Source organism: Pecten maximus, chromosome 16 (assembly GCF_902652985.1).
Source record: "Pecten maximus chromosome 16, xPecMax1.1, whole genome shotgun sequence".
Taxonomy (NCBI): domain Eukaryota; kingdom Metazoa; phylum Mollusca; class Bivalvia; order Pectinida; family Pectinidae; genus Pecten; species Pecten maximus.
In genome coordinates, this window is record NC_047030.1 from 12862419 (window position 1) to 12887585 (window position 25167).

Genomic DNA, 25167 nt, shown 5'->3' on the forward strand with positions numbered 1-25167 from the left:
TTTAAGGAATCAAATAACCGAACTGTGCATAGTGCAAACATTATTATGAATTTGACAGCATATGAAAGAAGGACGTCTTAGGTTGCTTTAATATATCTTCAACGTCAACAACATATGACACTAGTGTCTATCGATAAACAATGCAAATATATATTTTATTTAGTTAACTAATATAAAAAGATAAATAAATAAATAGTGATACTTACGTTGACTTTGAAGTGTCTGGATCGTCCTCGTCTTGATTCGTTGATCCCTTTTCTCCTAAAAGAGGTTGTTTCTCATCCGTTGACTCCATCATGGCGTTCTCCTGGTGTTATCGTCGGTATAAGTCATATACAATAAACCGTTCGCTTCTCTACACATTAGATGAATGAACTATTTTCGACGAATTATATCACCTCTGCCTAGATGAAAAAGATATTTCGAAATGCTGTTGATAATCGACAATGACTGTAATGAGCTATATTTGTAAATGACAGGTTTGCTTTGGTAGTGTGAAGGTCACTTCAGTCAAATACTTATGCTCTGTCGGCCTTGTCGATAATCTTTACTGAGTGAGGCATCAAAGTGCAAACCTGGGATTGTACATATACGGTTATATCATATATATATATAGGATGCCCTTATACGGCTTTACTCAATATTTGGCAAGCAGTAACGTCACAATCACGTGACCTGTGATAATTTGAGCAAGAAATAGTAGTCATCTTACATATTGAAGAAGAACATTGTATTATACGTTTTCAATTGGTGAGTGTAAATATTCAAAGCAACGATGTCATAAAATCTCTTTATTTATCTACATTTATATGAATTTGATATCGCATTGATGTATAGAATTGTTTGTAATGATAAACTTTCGTGCCTTGGTAGGTTATCAAGCTGTCTTGTCACATCGGTAAAACATATAGTTAACGACGAAGTCGTACTAATTTGATACTTTTTCTTTGATAATGTATTTACAGTAGAAATGATACAAAACTTTTTGAGGTCGGATGAGAGTTTCGTTATTGCTTCTGAAAATGTTTTGTCAGTGCCCAATTGATATCCATGTCGATTATATATATATATATAAAGGGCATTCAATAAAATAGGGTCATGATCTAGGTCGTCTTGCATGTAAGCTCTACATATCTAGGTAGATAAACGGGTACGTATGCATGTATGTGTCATGCCTCTCAGTGTGTAACGTATATATATTGTATTTAGCTTAGAGTGAATTGAGCAGACCTCACTTGTAGGGCTCTCCCCAAAATTGAGAAACTAAATTTCACTTCTATGAAGAGCAAGAAATAACGTTTTAATTTTAAAACGTAATTTTAAAAGAAGTCTTTCAATCAATATGAATATGGCAGTAAGATTTCAGATAGTTTAGTAGGGAGAGACGTTTCAAACTATCTGCTCTCTGGATTGGAATTTGTGATTTTGTGATTGGTTTTATTTATCTAACATTATTGTAACAGTTCTTTTTCAGAATATCAATATTTTACATATAATTATGGTTAAGATGATTTATCTCCGATATCAAGCTGTGTTTTATACTTTGTAGCTATATACTTGTACAATGTAGTTGTTATATATGACACTAAAATAATCAAATTGATTTATTGATTTATATAACCGACAAAACAGGAAATCCTTACTTAAATATATTTTTAAAACGTAAAACTTAGGCGGTGTTACTGTTAATGAATAGTACGAAGATTAATATCTTGAGATTTTAGATTGTGAATATATATGTCTGCATGTCTTTTTGTGTATATAAGTTTTTTTTAAAGTTTACTCTGTTCGCGTACTAGATTTTGGCCTGATTAACTACCAACGAAAGGATTTTGTGAAAACCTACACCTTGAATCATTTGAATAGAGAGGTCATAGTGTGTGTAATTAAGCACTCGGAATCGCGTAGTGTATACACTAGTTCGTTCACTTTTTTCACGTTTATCCATCAATTTACATATGTGTGAATTTAAATATATTCGATTACTGGTTACGGTGATATTGGATAATTATGTATGACATTGTGTGAAGTCACATTTGTGAATAAATCAATATTTTCTAATGATCTCTTTCGATAATTTCATTGCGAAAATATCGGACTTTACCCTATATATACAGTCTATACAGAGAATACATGGTCAGTGTCCTAAAATATAAGCTAAATTTTGGCGAGGGTAAAGAATATACAGCTCATGTGTTTAAGACACTGACCACGTATTTTATGTATCCTGCAACAGTCATGAAAAAGAGGCATTTTTACGTGAAACGGTATCAACAATGTCCCAAATATGTTCGCACTTGGAAGTAGGTCAGTCGAATTGATGCAGCTAAGATTCTTTTTCGTCTCTGCCGAATACAGCAAAATACCCGCGATGGGTGTATTCCGAGAATGCGGATGCCAGTCGCAGGATAAATGTATATATGAAGACAGACAATTTAAACAGCTTAACATCAAAGAAAACATGCACACAGTCACAAAAATGAACCGTCTAGAGTTGATTGACCCGAAGTCAGCTAGAAAAGCTCATACAACAGATAGATCGGTAGATAATTAACTCATTACAGAAACGATGGCATATAGATAGACCAAGACGAACGGTCACATACGTTCGTACATTAATGGGAAAGACCATTTAAGGAGAATCAGTTTTTTCTCTAATTCTTTTTTACAAGGTAAATTCTTACGTCAGAGAAAGTGGGGTGACTTGTTATCGCTATTGTAATACTGAGGATTTTAGAACTTAAGGTTCATGGAAATAGTAAATCGAGTAATGTTTTACCAGAATGAAATCACTATTCTGGTGGAATTAAACAGAAGTAACTGGACCACTTGTTAGCATGAATCATGACTATCCATGGGTCTTGATTTTGACATTTATGACTATCCATGGGTCTTGATTTTGACATTTGATTTGTTATCCTACCAGTTAATTTCGCCAACACATACGTAAAATGCTAGTTTCTGAAAGCTCACGTGGATCAGACATACTGCGCAAAATGACCATGACGTTTTGCTTATAAATGTCTATAGTAGGTAGTGCGCGCGATTGTTTGCTAAAATTTGACTTTATTAAAACATAAACATGGATTCTCTTTTGACTTTGAAATGCAAATGGCGGCTGTGAATTATATTAAACAATTACGGCATATAGCATGTTTAGCCAAAAGTTACAGATATCTTTTCAGATTACGTGTAATAATCAAGACATATAGATAGCCTTGATACATATTCACAATAGGTCAAGTAACTTCGGTTCATTGTCAAAATATCACCGGATTCGCTATACATACATGAACCTTAAGTTCTTAGATTTAAGGGAACAACCAACCAATTGAAAAACAGACTTTTAAAATTTGGCACTATGTATACAAGACTGAGCCAGGGATAACATTTTGGCAGACACTGATTGACCAAGGTAAAGTTTCATAATCTTATATGTTATATTATTGAAGACGTGTTTGATGCTTGTTATTAGTCCTTTCGTTGTCACCATCCTAATTTTCCTGTGACATAACCCGGATCTGATCAAGTTTGGTTTGTCGGGTATTGTCGATGAAGTAGAAGACGCTTTCCCTTCAGGAGTATCATGGTCATTCCGTCTTTTATTTTTTTCACAAATCTCTTTGCATATCTATATTTTTCTATAATCGATTTTGAATTGTGATTTTATAATCTCGATATGTATCAGTTTTAATGAAGCATCCAATTCAACAACGAAATCAATTTAAAACAAAACTCACAAACACAAATATGTCAACATATATTTTCGATTGTATTGTTTAATATTTGACAGCAAATGAAGATTACATATATCCTGTATCATTTTGTAGAATTAAGATATACAGATACAAAATAGACAAAGCACTATTTGGTCGAATGCATAGTAATTGCATTATGCAGCAATATATTGCTACTCAAACTAAAGAGACAGCACCGTTTTTCATTGTTTTTATGTATGCCGCCAGATTGTGAAACTGATTACTGTATTTGTTTCACTGTCAATATCCGTAGCTTGTTTTAAGAGAGGATTGACATTACATCTTCTCCAAAGGCCTCTGATTATTTAATCCAAATACCGACTAATCCAGGACTAGTCTCTAAACCAGACTACACTTAGACTTCGGATAGGAGGCACAGAACAAATTCAGCATCAACAATCGAACATAACAATAAACGCCATGATATTACTTATCTTTAGTCATGTTCTATGTAATTAAGGGTCGCGTTTTGAAGCATTTGTTTATTAACTAACGTAATTTTTTAACTTATTTCTTGACAGGTAATGTTTGATAATCCATTGCAAATAGTTAAGTAAAAAAATCACGACCATACACAAATTATGTTTATGATGGACCTGTTAATACTTCCCTTTCTCGTTTTGAGAGAACAAGTAAGAAGACTATTGTACACTGCTCTAAGATTTCTATGCCAGGAATGAAAAAGATTTCCGATTTGAAACTATCTGGGAGTAAAACTGAGTATAATATATGATAGATTGTAATAAAGACAAAGTGTCGCAGCTGAGTTAACTAGGGAACACTTGTATGTGATGGTTAATCAATGTAACAAAAGTAATAATTAACAACGTATGACGTCACAAAAATATGGAAGCAATAGCTGAAGAATTATGATTTTCTGTAAGTTCACATGAATTAATACCATATTCCTATCTTGTGACGTCATAGATAGGTTGAGTCAATAGAAGGTGGGATTATCATTTTCTGTACAGTTCATGTGGACGAATACTCTATCCACATGTTGTGTATTCTCTAGAACTTTTTCCAGGGATTCTCCTATCGTGTGTGCAGCTTTTAGAGACATATCCTCTGGAAGCAAAATTCCAACTTCGACAACAAACGTGTATCCACTGTGTACTGCTTTAACGGATGTGACGTACCGGATGTCTCTGTGATGATTCAGGCAAATCCATATGATCTTACTAAGAAACTCTGGCTTGGCTGTCAGTCCGGTTATAATCCTTACCTGAACTAAAATTAGATTAAAATTTTACACATTCAGTCAAAATATTGTTATTTGCGCTCAGAATTGAAGTGTGATAAAAATGAGCAAATACTTGCTGACGCTTGCTATGAGCTCAATATACTAGAATCCATTTAAATAAGAAAGTGGCAACGAACGCAAGTCTACTTGATTATTGCTGACCTTTTATTTAAGCAGGAGATACACCTCATCCACGCTGATACACCGTTTAACATGACATTGAGTGTTGTCATTAGAAAGTGGCTTCTCATTTTAGTTGGACAAATATTAGTTTAGAAGAAATTGAAGATTTGAGTTAAGAACACATCTCTGAAATAACAGAAGGAAACACCCATATACAGAAACTATAAGAAATATAGGCGTTGCGGTCTCGTTATGAATTTCGGTAGATGTAATCATATATGTATATTACAACCTTTCACAGATATAAGCCGAGCAGCGATTGGTCAGTTTTTTTTCTATAATGCATCAAAATGCTTACTGTAGGCCTTCTAATTGTCAAGATATATATAGGCTGCATGAAAATGAAGTAAAAACCGAGAGCGGAACCGTCAATCTCGCAAATGGTGTGTATCGTGATTTGGAGGGGAAATCCTGTTGGTATTAGATGAATAGTATTCAGTAACTCGTAACGAAAACTTGCGAGTATTTTTTTTAGATGAATAGAATGTATGTATTACTTACTCCGACCAAGAATGTACCATGTAACAGCAATATACAATGAAATCAAAATTGCACCAACAGGGTCTACGTAAGCCAGATTTATATTCTTGGTTTGTTGTCGAATTTCCTCCGAACCTGAAGCAACATAATGCAACAAAGGGATATATATATATATTGCAAACAAAATAATGTAAAATTATCAATTTCGTCTGAATGAAATACGATTCAATCTCCCCCAAGTAGGTTATATTGATATAACATAATAAATGCGAAAATTCCATGCATATTGTTAATGTAAAACAGTATAGATACCTAGATAGTGACGTGGAATTTGAGATCATGTACAAAAGTGAGGACTATGAAGTTCATGAAAAATGTTAGAGAGTTGAAGACGATTAAGATTACCTATGTAGCCGCAGAGGATAGCCAAGGTGTTGGAGATGACGTCATTCCTATGATCCTGAGCGAGGGCCTGAATTGTTGGACTCTTTATTCTCCTACACACCAGAAATAACACGAACTTCACCACTGTAAAAATAGCAAACATAAACATCCGTAAGAGACGATATCCAGCGCTGATGTACGTATGTAGTATTGAGTTCTGTCTGGATAAAAGTTTGTTTGTTTTTGGGTTTTTTTTTTTTTTTTTTTTGCATACTACAAATATGGAATATGAGATAATAGTTACAAGGACATGGCATTTAGTAACATGTCGTAATGTATTGTACAACTTGATGTGCCTAGATGTTCCGTTGTCACCCCTTTACTTTCATTTGAGATTGTGAACCAGATTTAGATATAAGATAAATTTTATTCTGATTAAGAACTACATAAAGTTCTCTATACCAGACTCACAATAGATACATAATAATTCAACATATCAGATACTTTATCCGGTTGCATGTACAAAAATTGTATATCATTCTCTATGTTCTTGATGTAGATTAATATTTGAAATAAAGTTCTTGATTTTTAAGCTAGAGGCCTACTTTTTCCGGAGCCCTGGTCTAATCATCATTATCCTTTTTCAGGAGTCTTAGTGCAGATATATAGTTCTGTTCATTTTTCGCCCTCGTTGTATCTATTTTGAGCTTGAATTATGGTTTCATTATTATTTCGGAATCCTTGTTGTTTTAATATTATTTTATTATTATATTATGACTAAGATATCTAAAAGAAGTAAAGTACAATGCACATGCTGTAGACGTCTAATCTAACAATACCTATTTTCAATTAAATTCCCACCCCGTCCCCCAACAAAGATAAATAGGTTGCCAGGGTTTGGGAGCCATGGAGGTCAGCACCTACCACAATACATGTCCCCACACAAGAGGCGTTCTTTCACATTCGTAGATCCAATTATCAATACCCTATTGTTACCAAATGTACGTCGATTATTTATAGCATAATTACTTGATCATTAATAAAACTCTAATCCATACTTACCTACAGTTATAGAGATGACACCATGCTTACCTACAGTTGTTATAGAGATGACACCATACTTACCAACAGTTGTTATAGAGATGACACCATGCTTACCAACAGTTGTTATAGAGATGACACCATGCTTACCAACAGTTGTTATAGAGATGACACCATGCTTACCTACAGTTGTTATAGAGATGACACCATACTTACCTACAGTTGTTATAGAGATGACACCATACTTACCTACAGTTGTTATAGAGATGACACCATGCTTACCTACAGTTGTTATAGAGATGACACCATACTTACCTACAGCTGTCATAGAGATGACACCATACTTACCTACAGCTGTCATAGAGATGACACCATACTTACCTACACTTGTTATAGAGATGACACTATACTTACCTACAGTTGTTATAGAGATGACACCATACTTACCTACAGTTGTTATAGAGATGACAATGGTTATTGCATCAACCACTGGAGGTTTCATTGATCTGTCGGAGAGACCGATTATTTTGGTGACCGACTCTTTTATCAGCTGAAGGGAGGCTACTCCCATGATAACCGACAGTACTATGATAGCTAATGGCTCCAGTCGGCTCCTACCTAGGGTCCCAACAAAATGGCATAAATATTTTAACAACACAGGGAAATTATGTTTAGGTAATTGGCTATTTTGGTGAACGACTTTATAGAAAAGAGAAAATAAGCAAAACAAACGAACCTGATTCTCTTAGATGAGGCATAATTTCTTTTAAATACTATTCCAATATTCACCTCCCCAAATATAAACTTGGCTATTGCATTGTGATGGTCTATATCATAAGAGTAGTAAGTTCCACATGACTATTAGGATAACTGCTGGAATCAGGTTATGTCTACAAGGTATGTGTTGTAGTATCAAAATGCATTGCAGAACAATGACAGCACTCTGAACTATGGTTTACTTCGATGGTTTCGTGTTTCTGATGATATTGTTATTGAATTTATGAAATATGTGACTTGTTTTAGCTTGTGTGTTTGGTACCAACGTAACACATGAGTAGAACTGTTTTTCATGAATTCTAATAACTCACCTTGAGGGTAGGAATAAAGATTGCCCTTCCTTATCGTCCGGGCTGTGACCCACAAGACGATTCCTGACGCTAAGTCAACGACACTGTCCACCAGACTTGTGATGATCGCCATTGAACCGGATATACCTGCTGCTATACTCTTGGCAATCAAGAGAAACTGAAATAAAATAGCAAAATACCAGAAGTAATGAAACAAACAATCGATGTATTGTAAGGCAGAAGAGGTAAGTTTTGTGTCAAAACGTATGACATTTTTTATGTCTTTTGTTCTTTAGGGAAACGAATTAATACTTACCAGATTTACAAAGAATGTGAGTTTGGAGTAAAATGTTGCCTTTTTCAGAAGATCCGCTGCATTTCTGCCATCACATGATTGGCTATCCCTACTGAGGCTTTCGTAGCTGTCAATCAACGCAGCCTGTTGTTTGTAGAATGACCTGGCAATAATAAAATAATGAGTAAACACTGGGCAAAACTTAAGACATACTTTCTTACCTCTTAAAAATCTCCGTATAAGTGTAGCTACTTCAATAGGAGCTTCTTAGTAATATTTATTTATTCATCGTTTAACAAGATGAAAAAGAAAAATGCATAAAATGGTTGTGGATACACTGTTAACAAAATCGGCTCCCTTAGCATCGGTTCATATCGGTTCTTTTACAGGGTCTGAACACTTAACAAAAGAACCCAGATCAGTAAATGGTTATGAAAAGAGACAATACCTTTCTATAGCCGTAAAGCAGTTTACAGCAAAAATAAATTGTCGTGATATTTACCTTAACGACTTGGGTAAATCTTTTTCGCTCTCGAGTATTTTTCTTCCGCTTTTAAACTGATCCAGATTAATTTTCCATGTATCAGACGAACCTGTAGAAGAGATAGGTGAGTGAGAGATAGTTCTACTTTGACACAGATTAGTATAATACGTTATCAAAAAACACAGGTTTGATATACAAGATGGATAACGTGGAAGTCCCTCTTTTGTCAAGTAAAAAAAACAATAAGTACGATAACAGTCTACATTATATTGATGAATATATATTTTGAATTATTTGAATTTTGTGACATAACAATAGAGTACTAGTATATAAAATCTTTCTGCTTCAATTGTTCATCAGTTGCTAGATAGTTCAAAACACCTTACTTTCTCTCGGAAGCATGGATAGAACATGTTATGGAAAATTAAGAACTATCAAAGTTGATTCAGTTCGGCAATGTTATAACACTTGCATTTTATAAATTATGAAACAGGTTGCTTTTCATATTTATCATCAATATTGATTTCGGTACATTTCGACTTTTACAAAATGTTACCATAATCTCTTATTTTAACAATATATGGAATCGTTGGTTTTGGCGAGAGTTGCTTTTTATGGAAATATAAAAGATAAAATGATTCCACATTTATTTTCCCATGGTTTTTTCAGGATTTATAATTGCATTTTCATTAAAGTTTACATTTCAATAACAAAGTTTTGTATTGAAGACTGTTTTTTAACCTGATGTCCAGTTTACTCAAACTTTGTTAGAGAGCTATCATTATCACCAGTACAAAAGTGACAGTATATCTCAAAATCGTTATTGAATGAGAAGCATAACTAAACAATGTTCAAATACTAATTCAAATGTATCAACCTATTAGTTATAATGGACAAAAGTGGTTGTCATCAATCTTATGAGTAAATCCTCCATATTCGCAAAAAAGTGATTTTTCATGTTCCGATTCATCACCAACCTTGACATTTGCTAATTTTTGACTTTTGCTTTTGTTTTGGTAATCGAATTGATGATGGAGCAGACGATGACTTTTTACGGTGTCCACTTCCTTTTCCGCTACCGGTGAGTTCCGTTAACAGATGGGATCTCTGATATACAAGAAGATACCAGCTTTTTAACGAACATGTTTCAAATATGGCTATATATACACATTAGAAATGTGTGAACGAAATAAACAATATATAAACCAATTTATGTTACTGTTAGGACGGAAGGAAGTAATATTTTAGGAAAAAAAATAGATGAATAACAAACCAATTGCTTTGCGTTTACGGGTTAACATTTTCAATTAAAAATCAAACTAATGTCAACAAAGTATAAAATTATAAAATTAGACGAGAAAATAAAAGCAAAAAATCTGAACTGGTCAAAAATTTGCAGAATTATAATTTCAGATATTAATACAAATTACGATTAAGTTTATTATTACCAATGATAATACGCATGCGTCATCTCCTCGACCTTTCCCTACTATGGAGTTGTAGTTGCGGTCATATAATCCTTGTAAATTTGATTCCAAAAGACACCTTTTGCAATTGTCCGTCCCTAGAATCTCACAAGTATGTTTTATATGGCATTTATACGAAGATCTGTTCGTTCCGGAATATCTGCAATCCCAGGTCAGGAAGTTTGGTTCGTCTTTAGTTTCGAACGCTTGATTGACATTGCCATTAACACCATTGCTTAATGCCGAACCATTGCTCACACTGACACTTGAAAGAGGCGGCTGAAATAGACACAAAACAAATTGAATGTTAGATTGTGCATCCCGACTGAGTTCTTGATGACATTCACGCATAATCTAACATTTCTGAACGTTGGGTTTCCCCAGGTACTCCAGATTTCTGCACAATTAGACTCTACTGTGCTGTGCTCTGAGAGAGTAAGCGTCTGCCGCCCTACAAATCTATATCAAAGACAGGTCCAGTCACAAGCTCAAATAAGAGTTAGCGTGGTCGAAGTCTAAAGTAAGATCGACTTATTTCTAGTGTGGGCCGGTCGCGTAAAGACAATCACTGCTCTGTTCTTTTTCATGTCGCTAATCGTTAGGTTACTGACAACGTAAACAGCTAAGGTGTAGTTGACATTGGAACACATACGTTACCTTACATATATCACTGGATGAGATTATTGATTGATCAAAAGCAATTTATTTTGTCCGATGTCGCTGTTTTATCCTAAATGAATTAATTTAAGATTTAATCCGATCAGGGCGAAATCGGTCAAGAGGTTAATGGATGTTAGGCTGGTGAAATTACATCTTGATGATCATAGGAAAGATGTCAATGTCGATGACAGTTCAAACGATACTTTTCCTCTCATGATAGCGGGACTGAAATAGACTGTTTTTGTCATGCGGATAACCTCAGTTTCAACTCCTGAAGCTTAAGAAATACATGTGACATTAGTTTCATTTTCACAATTACAACAAAATTGTGTGTTTATATAACCATTTATGGAAATCGCTGGACAGGTTAATGATGTATGTTATATACACAGACATAAATATCCAGCATTATCATAGTCAATACTCAACCTAAAGGGGATAGATGTGGTTCGCAATGTTGTATTGAACTATGATAATGTATAATATATAATTCCCTATATCTCATAAAAGATTAAAAAGTCTAAACAGTAGCTTTTTTATCTTAAAATAAGCAAAATTTTATTTAACACAGACAAAAGTGTTCTCGTGTTTCAAGATAATACATTTTCTAAATGATAGAACTCTGGAAGACTACAACACTAGCTACTATCGACAACTGTAAATCAGGAAGATTTTGGACAATTTTTATGTAGAAATGTATAACCAATTCTTATAAAGGTCCTTTATTGAAAACAAAACAGGTTAAAAATCTCTAATAAACAAAATGGTACTATGGTTCAGTGTATAAGCGGTATTGTATATTTCGGTACCAGCCATCACAGTACCGCCTGAGGAAGTCCCGACACCTAGATATGATCCACTCTGTCTCACACTTACAAGGGTTTGTCTATACACATATCGGGAAATATGTTTGGTCCTACTTTGTTTTTCTGACATCATGAAATCCTCAGGACATCTCCTTATATGGTCACGATATTTTACACTAAAGCGGCAAGTTTATCAAGATGTATGCGTTTTGTACATATTTTTTTTTTTTTTTGGTTTGGCGTTTTGTTTTGTTTGTTATTTACAGATTTGTTTTTTTATTGATTATCTTTTTATTTATTTAGTTATTTTTATTTTCTAGACTAAGTCTATTCTCAAATTAAAACCCTGACATGTCGGAGAATATTTAAGAAAACGACTCCTTTTATTACCCGCTGAATTTGTATAAGAACGCAGTAATGTTGAAATTTGCAGAATTTCTGCCGTGTCAAGAAAACGACAACCGAAATAAAATCATTCCTCCTAACCTAAAATATCTTCCGTGACGTTTCACTTAGCAAAACGTCGTCTTTGTCTTGGTGTTGAGTTAACATCCAAGCGGAGAAATTTATGGACTCTTTCTTATGACAGAGACGAACCAAAATTTATAAAATTGGTACAAGTAAAGTATTCTTTGTAAAATGTTACTCATGTCAAGATGTGATATATTTCATTGTGACCACACTATAAACTCATTCAATAAAACCCCTAAACTTAACTTTAAAACAAATGATTTTCCAGGTTTCTCCATAATTGTATGTATTTTGTATACATTTTCCAATATACTAGTTTATGTCTTTATCATTGGTAAACCGTCTTCATTTCTGATCATTTAGAGTTACGTATTTATAATATCGGTCAATTAAGCAATCTTGCTATACCGGGTAGTGTGATTGCAGACATCGTGTGTTACTAATGGCATATAGATATAGGATGACCGATATCAACGAGAACTATACGTAAAGATACAGTCCAGTGACCGCCCCCGGGGAAAGTGAATGTCAAACTAGATACACAGTATTGGTCAAGTAAAGCATGATCATCACATGTTTACCTGTATCAGTGGACCTTCCAGGTAATACTCATTCACATACTAGGATTCAACTGATCAACGCATTGTCAACTTAACGGAAGATTTTTTTTTTTTTAGTTTTTTTTTTAGAACTGTTACCTAAATATTTTCAAAGATGTCATAATTCATTTAAACATTATTTTGTGCATATTATTAACTATAACGATAGCAGGTAAAATGAGCCCGAATGTTCAGGAGTTTACACAGTTGTTTAAAATGTCAATTTACTTAAAGTCATTACACTAACCATACTTTGAACAATCAGATTGAGGGCTCGGCTGCCCAGCAGAGAGAATTGACACCGTTCTCTCTTATGACTTTCAGTATATCAGACGGAATCGATTTCTTCAATAACGAACTCTGTAGTACTCACAATTCAGTATATTTTCTATATGTATAAACTCATTAGAATGCTCTGATACCGTTAACAGCGCATTAAGCTATGAATGTGTCTTATGTTTTTTTTAAGCGGGAAGCGGTCTCTGGTAGAAGATTCGTTTTTGTCCTCAACGAATGATCAATAGTAAATAAGGAAACAATTACCACGATAAATTATATTGTCAGGTCAGAAATAACAGTTAAACAGTAACAGATGCCAAACCATACGGAAATAAAAATGTTTTAACTGGAAAGAAAACGATAGTACTATGTAATGCTTAATAACAAAAACTGCCTCCGTAATGTAGAAATTATCTTGTTAATACAGATAAAACTGATGATAACAGCGTGTTAAAATAACAGCTTAGATACCAAATATAGAGGTGAATTACAATAGAATGTCTTTGGGTTGCAGTAAATTATCTGTACATTTCAAAATCTGAAAGATGAAAAGAGAAGCTAAAGGTTTTCTGAGAGAGACAATGGTACAAAGTATACATAACAATCTATTGTTGTTTCCAATCGATCATAATTTCTCATTGTCGGAGATGTAGCTTCTTTTTATACCGTAAAGTATTATTTCAAAACATTTCAATTCCTCGATGCTTATAACACAAGCGAAATATTAAGTTTAGACAATTTAAAATATAAGAACAAGTTTGAAAAATAGATTTTTTTTTATTTTCACAAAATAGAGAAAATAACAAAAAGACTTTCTTAAAAATTGTATCACAGTATCCGAATTCGTTACAAAAGTAATGTATAGCAAAATATTTGCATTCCTTCGAAGTTTGATCAAGAAAGCAAAGACATAGTATTGTCGTTTTATACAGCGTCTTATTCAATCCAAAGACAGTAAGTATAATTCGCTTAATGTATAAAACTGATAGGTACATATTAACATTATCATACAACATAACCTGTAGTCTAGGTATGGAGTTCCAAGGACTCGCAACGTTGTAATACCCAGCCCGGACAAATTATTAGAAACAGCGGGAGTATGCAGCAAGTGTTAATGACTAAAAACTACACAATTATCTGAACACTGACAAAACACGTGTAGATTTGTTTTAATGTAAAGACAGTCAAATCATACATATAACAAGATCTTATTGACACACAGTAAATACCGGAAGTAAGATAGACGGAATGAATTGGATCAAATTCACTGAGAATATATTCCGTAATGCTATGAATAATCATACTGCCAATAGCATTCATTATTATATAGTTGATGATATGGAGATCGCAGTGTGTCTGAAAACCCATTTTTTTTTTTTTTTTTTTTTGTAGAGATATTACACATACTGTAATCTCCCCTGAGGACACTAGAATAACTAACTAACTAACACCAGAATAGGCAGAGAAGAGCTGGTCAAACTTACATAGATACCATACTGTCAATAACATTCCATTTTACATAGTAAAGGGTGTGACTTTTGCTGTGTTTTCATAGAACAAGAGCAAAAACCATGAGGAATATATGGAACAAACATTTGTATCAAATTATCATACATATATATTGTAAGACCGACGAACATTCGGACGTAGTTACCCGCAACGAAGTTAAAGTATCAAATGAGTATATATATAATTTCAAAGAAGTGTTCGATACCTACTAAGGTCGGTTTACGTTTCAAAATTATTAAAAAAAAAAGGATTATCCTGTATAACTAGCAATAGCTACAAATACCTCCTCACTTCCCTCACGTCCAATCTCACACAGCTACAAATACCTCCTCACTTCCCTCACGTCCAATCTCACACAGCTACAGATACCTCCTCACTTCCCTCACGTCTAATCTCACACAGCTACAAATACCTCCTCACTTCCCTCACGTCCAATCTCACACAGCTACAAATACCTCCTCACTTCCCTCACGTCCAATCTCACACAGCTACAAATACCTCCTCACTTCCCTCACGTCCAATCTCACACAGCTACAAATACCTCCTCACTTACCTCACGTCCAATCTCACACGGCTACAAATACCTCCTCACTTCCCTCACGTCCAATCTCACACAGCTACAAATACCTCCTTACTTCCCCTACGTCCAATCTCACACAGATACAAATACCTCCTCACTTCCCTCACGTCCAATCTCACACAGCTACAAATACCTCGTCACTTCCCTCACGTCCAATCTCACACAGCTCACTTCCCTCACGTCCAATCTCACACAGCTACAAATACCTCCTCACTTCCCTCACGTCCAATCTCACACAGCCACAAATACCTCCTCACTTCCCTCACGAATTTCACACAGCTACAAATACCTCCTCACTTCCCTCACGTCCAATCTCACACAGCTACAAATACCTCCTCACTTCCCTCACGTCCAATCTCACACAGCTACAAATACCTCCTCACTTCCCTCACGTCCAATCTCACACAGCTACAAATACCTCCTCACTTACCTCACGTCCAATCTCACACAGCTACAAATACCTCCTCACTTCTCTCACGTCCAATCTCACACAGATACAAATACCTCGTCACTTCCCTCACGTCCAATCTCACACAGCTACAAATACCTCCTCACTTCCCTCACGTCCAATCTCACACAGCCACAAATGCCTCCTCACTTACCTCACGTCCAATCTCACACAGCCACAAATACCTCCTCACTTACCTCACGTCCAATCTCACACAGCCACAAATACCTCCTCACTTCCCTCACGTCCAATCTCACACAGCTCACTTCCCTCACGTCCAATCTCACACAGCCACAAATACCTCCTCACTTCCCTCACGTCCAATCTCACACAGCTCACTTCCCTCACGTCCAATCTCACACAGCTCACTTCCCTCACGTCCAATCTCACACAGCCACAAATACCTCCTCACTTCCCTCACGTCCAATCTCACACAGCCACAAATACCTCCTCACTTCCCTCACGTCCAATCTCACACAGCTACAAATACCTCCTCACTTCCCTCACGTCCAATCTCACACATCAATATAATCAGTACTGTTAAGCATTGGTTTCAACAAACAAAGCATGCTAGAACACTCTGTCGAAAATGTGAAGAAAAAAGGAGGTATATGAATGGGTTTGCGGCAAAATTGACAAACATCAATACACGGCAGATTTCTTCAAACACGTGGTACGAGGAGGAATCAAGAGGTTGGAATCCGAGGGACACAATGTCACGAACGTTCGCTGGCGTCGTTGTTATGATATAAACTATTACAATAGCCGTCACCATCCGGGACATTATCCTTGTGACGTCGGCACGAGTGGCGGCAATGGAATTCCTGAGTTTGGCTGTTTTCATAAAGTGCAGAATAAGAATTATCAGTAGAGGCAGGAAGGCCATTACAATTGTAGTGATTATATTGAAAACGAACGCCAAAACCGGATGCGAGTCCGCCATTAGATAAACTGTCACAATATAGGCGGAAATGAATATCGTGCATCCCAACCACACCCCACCAGAAATGGCTAGAATCTTTTTAACTGTGAACCACAAGTATCCTTTAAGCGGATAAACTAGTTTGAAATATCGGAATGAATATAACAGCACCACATGGTAGGCTGAGGAGGCGCCACATATGGTAGCTAGGGAATCCATGACGAGGAGGTAGAAAGGCGTGTTAGCAAACCCGTTGTAGAAGAAATGGAGGACCACCACACTGTTGTATTTGAGGAGGATGAAGAGGAAGTCGGCTAAAGCCAGCAAGGCTAAGGCCGTAAATGTTGGCGTCCTTAACCTCGGGTCGGCACATACCCGCACACACACTAGGGCATTGGCTACAGCCCCCGGGATAGCTACCAGCGAGATGATAACTGCTACTGCGCGGCATCCCGTTGTGGAACAGGGACCAGAATAGTCCCCAATGTATGGAATAGTGGCGTTCCCGGTACTATTCACAGTAAAATTCGCCATGTCGCAAAACGAAATTTTCTTATACGTTGTAATGCACTTTTAATCAAATCGCCAGTATTAAAATTCAAGTCTGCTAATAAATCCAGTTTTCTTTGTTAAAATTACTTTAACTTTCACACACACATCTCACAGCGATTCTTAAAACTGATTGGAATTCGATATAATTCTCCTAGATTATTTCGTATGCCGGACGACCATGTCGACCACCACGGTAGTTTTGCATATACCTCTTATATCTCTATAAATGGCTTGACAATCGGCCAAGTTTATTCTATCACGTCATCTTAATGTAAGTGCCATCGATTGGCATGGTCCATTGCTGAATTATTCCTGAGCTGTATCAAACGATAATGAACGCTATTGTCCTCCTTCGCTCCTACACGCGAGCTTTATAAGACAAGGCGCCAGTACTCTCTTACAGACTAGTATGTATACCTGTAACTCCTGAGGCTGTTTTACTTTTGAACAGTGAAATGAACACCAAATGGGATTATCTGTTCGAAAAGAATGCAGTTGACCAAATCTAGGCCAGAATCTACTGTCTATTGCGGTCAAATGTAGGTCAAATTTACATGTTTACAAAATAAGATATGACCACTCTTTCTATAGCCTTATCGGCATACTTTTGTGCAGATGTTTCGATATTATGATAATTGCAGCCCGCTTAGTTTTATCTTCGTTTGCAAAACACCCCAGTGGTGTAAACGATTGGACAGTGTGTTATCGTACATACAGAGCCAGGAGTAAAGATACAGACAAGCTGATCAGAAATGGGAATTCTGTTATGTTTCCCTTTCGTTGTCCTCGGAAGGCCGGTGTTGCATCGGCGTTGAAGCTACCTTCTCAATGGGGTTAATAGTCACGAATTGCTTAAGAATAAGTCCATTAGAATGTTCGTTTATTTTCTTCACAATTTGAATTCAAATGTCTAAATATATCGAAAATGCTGTGCAAAGGTCAACCAACAATTCATTTAAAGATTTTTATTTTTAAATCTGTATAATGTGCGCAAGTTTTCTTCGTTTGTTCTATTTTGAATGCGTGCTTAGCTTGAATACGTTTTAATCAAACATCACCGATAAGTTTCAATTGGTCAAAAATGTATGTGTGACTTTGGGTGTGAAGTCCGTTTATTGGATGGGTCGTCGGTCACTCGAGGACAACATGTGTACACCATAGTCGTCATTGTACTATCCCTACCGTACGAGTTTCTTAATATGTCTCAATCTATCACATTTTTACCAGTGAAATATCCTGAAGTATTCATTCTATAAAAGTTATATTTTCACTTTTTTTTAATATGGTGAAAAATATCACTTTTCCGATTTGACCAATCAAAACACAACTTACAAACGGCAATGGATTTGGAAAACTACGGGCAGACCCGATATATATTTTGCTATAAAATGTAATAAACAGATTATTTAACAGTATCTTCAGTAATACCAAATATATTTCATCAGTAGAGCTGAAATATTTTGATATTTTTACGAGTGCGCAGCGCGAGTGGAAAACATCAAAATTATAGTTCTAGCGTTGTCATCCGCCTGTCGTTAATTAAGGAGACATATTGATATAAGTAATTACATATCTTTTATTTAATCCTGTCCATACTTATGTATGTGAGTATGACATGAAAAACAAAAAAGTAATAAAGTATGGCTTAAACTAAACTAATAGACTGAACTGTTGTTTCTTGAAGAAGACATGTGAATTGGCATTTTAGTGGCTCCAGTCAATAATTCATTCCGGTGAATAATTAGCAGTTATCCCATAACAAGTGGAACTCGTATGCTAAAAGTAACCTCTTAGATATGGTATTGTCATTTATAAAATGTCAGGGGAGATTTAACAATAAAGGTGGAAATTGTGAAAATATAACCGCACTGTTCTCGGCAACTAGTTATTGTTTTGTTGGTTTTTTTCGTTGTTTGTTTTTTAGATCAATGACCAGACAACGTATTGAATTCATTAGCTAGAGTACAAATGGACAAACATGTAGCCGGTAGTTTACCTGTTTGACGGATGGACTCGGACCCTGTTTATCATGTTATTACGGACAGCTGGATTTCGACCATTCTCTACCATACGACATCGTTGTTTTGTTGTTATTATACTGGGATTGAACATGTCTTTATCGGAAATGATTGGTACGAAACATGCACGGCTGTGTTATAACAGGTAAATGACCTAGCGCGTGCTGATCCATCACTGCACGTGATTCGTCACTTCAGAAATATGTTATAACCTTCAGCTGTCAAAAGTGATAAAAGAAGATCTATTAGAAATCGTTGACATGGCTTCACCCTACATAATCAGTACAAATGGCCAAAGACGTGTGTTTTATAACTTTACGACATACATTCGGACAATGATACCTGTACACATGTTTATATATCTAGTGATGTTTATCTCTGTCGCTGAGTTGCCTGGTCAACAAACACCACATATTCCTACGTAGAGGTACGAGTCAGGATGTATTGGAAAATCTACTTTGATAATCCAACTAAATTCACATTATAGTTTAGAAACGATTTAGCACCGTAATGTATATCTATGAAGAAACAACGAATTCTTCATTAACAACTCAAAATATTTCCTATTCTGTACATTCAATTTTGTAACTTTATATGTTTTGAAATGCCTGAATAAAAGAAAGCTTAAAACAACTCAAAATAGTAATTCGTTTTGATAAAATACACAAATATGTATACATACAAAAAATATGATTTTCTGAATGTCAATGAACCTGCATTGTTGGCAGAAACTCAGCATCCCTTTGTTTTGTTGTTGTTTTGTTTTGTTGTTTTTTCTTCCATGTTTTACCTTTTGTTGTAGTTTGGAGAGATTGACAGTGATTGAGTTTGACCCTCGGTTAGTGTTCTCATCATTTTTTTTCGCTTTTCTTTTTATTTCCCTCTAATGTATTTTTATCGAACAGTCGGCCAAACAATGCCAGTTCTCTAATGGATGTTAGGCCTCTACTTTCCTCGCCGTTAAATTTCACAGCTATATGAATCATTTAACAGTCATTTACTTACGTGGATGTAAAATCTACACTTTAATAAAACAAAAAAACAAAAAAACAATATAGAAAGCCAACTTTAATCATTTTTTTCAACGTTTGAAAGTACTTAAACAATGTGTTTTTGTCTTTTCGCTTTACTTATATATATATTTTTTCTTATTATTATTTATTTATTTACTTATTTTGGAGAGTTAAACATGCAACTTTTTTAAAGGAATAGTCAATTAATGGTCTCGATTTTTTTTAATGGAAACAAATCAGTCCCATGTTTATGTCGCATAAAATATATTTATATTTTCCTCCTATTCTACATCTGTAACGCTAACTCACACTAGATAAACATACAGACATGTAAATAGATTCTCTCGGAGACCTTTAAAAAAGTACAGGAATAAGACGATATGTGCTGGAAGGTGAACATCTACTTCGTCAACGACGACCGCCATATTGATCAAGGCCGAACATATCATTATACACCCACACATACATTATGCTGGTATGTTGATACCGTGAACGTCTTTATGATATTGGAAAATCAAAAAAAATGATCTTCGTGATGAAATTTCCATTGTGAAACTGTAATCTGCCTAAGGTCTTCTACCCAGTGTCAAACATACGATATGTATTCCTTAAAAAAAAACATAAAACAACAAAACAAAACAAAACAAAAAACAAAAAAACGCCTCCTCCTTTAAACTTTAAACTCTTTCTGCAATAAGATTGTAATCCTCCTCGTTCCTTCGTGATTCGGTTTCCAAACATTTATATGTTAAGAACTACTACAGATTTCCAGAGGGTAGAAATACCGTATAACCAACTAATAAATCAATTTCACTAAATTGTGGTGTGCCCCCGGGATTGGTGTGAATATATCGGTGAACAGATAGACGCTAACTGTTACAACATATCCGTGTACATGTACTTTTAAACAGATGACGCCGTATGTTTCGTTTTAATAGATTAATATTTAATCTGACTGGTTGTTTTGTATGTTATAGTCTAAAGTACTGTAACCGTACGTAATATGACAAATTCAACTTTTAGTGCAAAACCAAATCAAAACAGATTAGCGGAATGACGAATTAGCGTACCAACAATGATTACCATGGAAACCAATGTAGGTAACCTACAATTAGTGTACCAACAATGATTACCATAGAAACCAATGTAGATAATCTATAATTAGCGTACCAACAATGATTACCATAGAAACCAATGTAGATAATCTATAATTAGCGTACCAACAATGATTACCATAGAAACCAATGTAGATAATCTATAATTAGCGTACCAACAATGATTACCATAGAAACCAATGTAGATAATCTATAATTAGTGTACCAACAATGATTACCATAGAAACCAATGTAGATAATCTATAATTAGCGTACCAACAATGATTACCATAGAAACCAATGTAGATAATCTATAATTAGCGTACCAACAATGATTACCATAGAAACCAATGTAGGTAACCTACAATTAGTGTACCAACAATGATTACCATAGAAACCAATGTAGATAATCTATAATTAGCGTACCAACAATGATTACCATAGAAACCAATGTAGATAATCTATAATTAGTGTACCAACAATGATTACCATAGAAACCAATGTAGATAATCTATAATTAGCGTACCAACAATGATTACCATGGAAACCAATGTAGATAATCTATAATTAGCGTACCAACAATGATTACCATAGAAACCAATGTTTCAATAAAACAATAAAACAAGAATACCATTACATAGAAATTAATCAACGAAAAGGCAAATAGTTTCGGAGAGAAAAAACAAATAAAACATTACAGTATGTTGCAAAATTGCTAATAATTGAACTTTTAACTATGTTTTACAACGATTGTGAAATAAATTACACCAACTACCACTAATCATTATTGCAGGTGCTGGAGGTTACTGGAGTACCCGGAGAAACCCCAGGTGGTCGGGAAGGTGTCCCATATAAATCTTCTCGTTCGGAATCGAATCATGGTAGAAAAAGTGAGTCCTGTATGACCATCGAGACCCCTAGTTTGGGTTGATAAACATTTTTTTATGTTAGTAATCCTGTATGACCATCGAGACCCCTAGTTTGGGTTGATAAACCTTTTTTATGTTAGTAATCCTGTATGACCATCGAGACCCCTAGTTTGGGTTGATAAACATTTTTTATGTTAGTAATCCTGTATGACCATCGAGACCCCTAGTTTGGGTTGATAAACATTTTTTATGTTAGTAATCCTGTATGACCATCGAGACCCCTAGTTTGGGTTGATAAACATTTTTTTATGTTAGTAATCTCGATCGTAGAGGAAGTTAATAAGACAAATGGCAGACTGAAAATGTCGATTTTTTTTCAGTAGAGCTGGTACTTGATCTTCAGTAGAGCTGATCTAGTCTGAAATACTTGACATGGTTCAATAAAATACCAGCTGCAGCAGTACGTATGAACGGAGAAGGTCGGGCAGATTAGTAGGAGAATTGATTGGATGCATGATCAGCAGCGTTATATTATTTTTCATTTCTTTCGGGTTTCGTTTTCTTATTTCTCACTCCTTCCCTCTTCTCTCCGGTCCCGAAGGACCGCGATAGCTCAGTCGGTTAGAGCCACTGTCGGCCACGTTACCTCTGTGGCGTGTTCAGGATGGCGAGCGCTCGCTTCTGAACAGACATGTACGCGCGGGCGTCCGTGAGTGCACGCGTAACAACCCACCGAACTGTTCGCCAGAAACACCAAGTTGGTTTCCAATGACTTTAAAAAGCGATGACGGGAGCTTAAATCAGTGGCCGCTGTCATCCCGATAAGAAGGATTTATTGTCCATCCTGAACACGCCTCAGGTGAAGGTCCAAGATTCGTTGTCAACGCTCCCTACCTGTGGTTGTTTGTGTTTTATAGGGGAAGCTGAAAAACGGACCGGTCTATGTTGTCGTGGGTGTGTCCTTTGGCAAGACACTCTATCCTAATTATCCAGATGGCATGCAACGGGCCTCCCATTATTGTTCAATGAGGTAGTCACCAACTACTACAAGGAGACCCCGCCTCAATATGACCCTAGCTTTTCACATGGCGATAAACTCTACGAACACGCAAACAAACTTCTCGATCACTCAACACACCCTTACACAATACATTTAGTCTTACTAAAGTACATATCACATCGATGTACGTCACTAATCCGTGATTTAGACGCAATACGAAATGTAAACCTTACTATTTGCTTAATTACTTATAACTATGCTATCATCGAAGTTTACAAAATAAGAGGTTAATTATACATCTACAGTCTCAAACTCGTAAGTTTTTTCGTGATCAACTGATTTCGAGATAAAAAAAAAAGGTTCGACTGTATAATTAAATTAATAACAATATATATCTATATGTTTCAAATTAAGTACCCTTGTATTACCGCCATGACAACCATTATGTAAGTTAGCTTCAGAACAAATATAGTAACATCCATCTAGTCCGATAACATGATGCGATTTATGAATACTTGACAATATTTCTTAGTTACGCGATAAACATATCTTTGTATAGTTTCTATGTCATATGACGTTGAAGGAGCTAGAGACTCGGTATCTCACCGAGAAAAAAGACTTGTTTAATAAATTCTACATGCGATGAAAACTCATTTGCGAACCTCTTTGACTGTCGCCGAAGTTTGCAGATTTTTCTTTGTATGCTATTTTCTCACTTTTTTGGCAATGGAATACGTTTGTTATAATTCAAAGAAAATGAGTTTGATTGTATAGTATAGATAATTACAAACATAGACTTACCTGGTCATGTTCTTCTTGGGACGTCATGATAAATTCATGAAATAAATTCTCAAAGCGTCAAGGACAACCATGTACTCCACGTGTTAATGTTTTCCTCGTGTTAGAACAACTCAATCCCAGGATTTTCAGCTTCATTAAAAATATTTTTTCCAGAGTTATAAGATAATAGAATATTCCTTACGTTTACTTAAATTGTCACTGATTATTAATAAACATATAAAATAGTCCGTTTCCCTGGCGGATGGTTTCGTTATGCAAGTGAAGTCGTCTGCCGGTCATGACTACGCCTTATTTTCTGTGTATTTATACAGTGTAATACATCTGGATGTCAAGGAAGATGAAAAACTTGGTACACCTCGACAAGTATATGTAGTGATGATCATATCCGCCAGGTGTCACTTAAAGCGCAGGTTATTGCCGGACATTCTGTACCGCCGTTAATCGTCATGTTACATGCTCCTTTATTTGTGTTTTACATTGTCCGGATTTCCTTGACCGCTGTCCAGTCATGATGTTACTTATATTAGCACTTAGTATCACCTACACACCGGCTGGTACATTATAATCTGTCAACTAAAATAAATCGTACACCTACTACTACAACTACACCATGACTACTAATTCTTACCAAACACCCCCTCAGTTGTTATCACATGCATATCATGCACTACACGTGTACTACCTTATTGATATCAGCTCTTTCTAATTTCTATCATATTCGTACAAAATTGTCAACACTCATACAGTATACTACTATTTTCCTTTCGACAAATTATATCGTCACCAAGGGTTCATAGGAGACGGGAGTCTAGGGAGACACCGACACCAAACGTTATATAGGAGACGGGAGTCTAGGGAGACACCTACACCAAGGGTTATATAGAGGACGGGAGTCTAGGGAGACACCGACACCAAGGGTTATATAGAGGACGGAAGTCTAGGGAGACACCAACACCAAGGGTTATATAGGAGACGAGATTCTAGGGAGACACCGACACCAAGGGTTATATAGAGGACGGGAGTCTAGGGAGACACCGACACCAAGGGTTATATAGTGGACGGGAGTCTAGGGAGACACCAACATCGAGGGTTATATAGAGGACGGGAGTCTAGGGAGACACCGACACCAAGGATTATATAGAGGA

The 25167-nt window shown here is 35.7% G+C and overlaps 2 protein-coding genes, 1 long non-coding RNA gene and 1 pseudogene across 7 annotated transcripts; 1 reads left to right on the plus strand and 3 right to left on the minus strand.

Moving 5' to 3' along the window:
• LOC117314820 overlaps positions 1-477 on the minus strand; it is a 64098-nt pseudogene extending 63621 nt beyond the window's left edge.
• A 3274-nt stretch (positions 478-3751) lies between these two features.
• On the minus strand, positions 3752-24400 carry LOC117345216 (metal tolerance protein 11-like). Of its 3 annotated transcripts, XM_033908234.1 has the most exons (11): positions 24023-24390; positions 10384-10680; positions 9913-10042; positions 8954-9044; positions 8473-8614; positions 8178-8334; positions 7560-7707; positions 7141-7163; positions 6070-6192; positions 5686-5799; positions 3752-4988 (listed from the first exon to the last, which is right to left on the minus strand). In XM_033908234.1, exons 1-11 carry the CDS (start codon positions 24047-24049, stop codon positions 4696-4698), a joined length of 1545 nt encoding a protein of 514 aa, XP_033764125.1. In that variant the 5' UTR covers positions 24050-24390; the 3' UTR covers positions 3752-4695. The 3 variants fall into 3 exon arrangements, with proteins under 3 accessions (XP_033764125.1, XP_033764123.1, XP_033764124.1); XM_033908232.1 differs by having other exon boundaries at positions 7141-7707; positions 24023-24400; XM_033908233.1 differs by lacking the exon at positions 7141-7163 and having other exon boundaries at positions 7537-7707; positions 24023-24388.
• On the minus strand, positions 14034-17588 carry LOC117345217 (neuromedin-U receptor 2-like). 3 transcript variants are annotated; one of them, XR_004536378.1, is made up of 3 exons: positions 15951-15963; positions 15396-15566; positions 14034-15352 (listed from the first exon to the last, which is right to left on the minus strand). XR_004536378.1 is itself a non-coding variant. In XM_033908235.1 (3 exons), exon 1 carries the CDS (start codon positions 17207-17209, stop codon positions 16307-16309), a length of 903 nt encoding a protein of 300 aa, XP_033764126.1. In that variant the 5' UTR covers positions 17210-17588; the 3' UTR covers positions 15374-15438; positions 15512-15566; positions 15908-16306. The 3 variants fall into 3 exon arrangements, 1 of the variants encoding a protein (XP_033764126.1); XM_033908235.1 differs by lacking the exon at positions 14034-15352 and having other exon boundaries at positions 15374-15438; positions 15512-15566; positions 15908-17588; XR_004536377.1 differs by lacking the exon at positions 14034-15352 and having other exon boundaries at positions 15366-15566.
• LOC117345218 lies at positions 15360-15545 on the plus strand. Its single transcript, XR_004536379.1, has 2 exons — positions 15360-15441; positions 15472-15545. It is a non-coding gene; the product is annotated as an uncharacterized LOC117345218 (long non-coding RNA).
• Positions 24401-25167: the final 767 nt, after the last annotated feature.

Coding starts and splice junctions, on each gene's coding strand:
- LOC117345216 (XM_033908232.1), bottom strand. CDS start 24,049: ATGACGTCCCAAGAAGAACATGACCAG. Junction 8,615..8,953: donor GATTTACCCAAGTCGTTAAG/GTAAATATCACG, acceptor TATTATTGCCAG/GTCATTCTACAAACAACAGG. Junction 4,989..5,685: donor ATGGTACATTCTTGGTCGGA/GTAAGTAATACA, acceptor ATCTAATTTTAG/TTCAGGTAAGGATTATAACC.
- LOC117345217 (XM_033908235.1), bottom strand. CDS start 17,209: ATGGCGAATTTTACTGTGAATAGTACCGGGAACGCCACTATTCCATAC.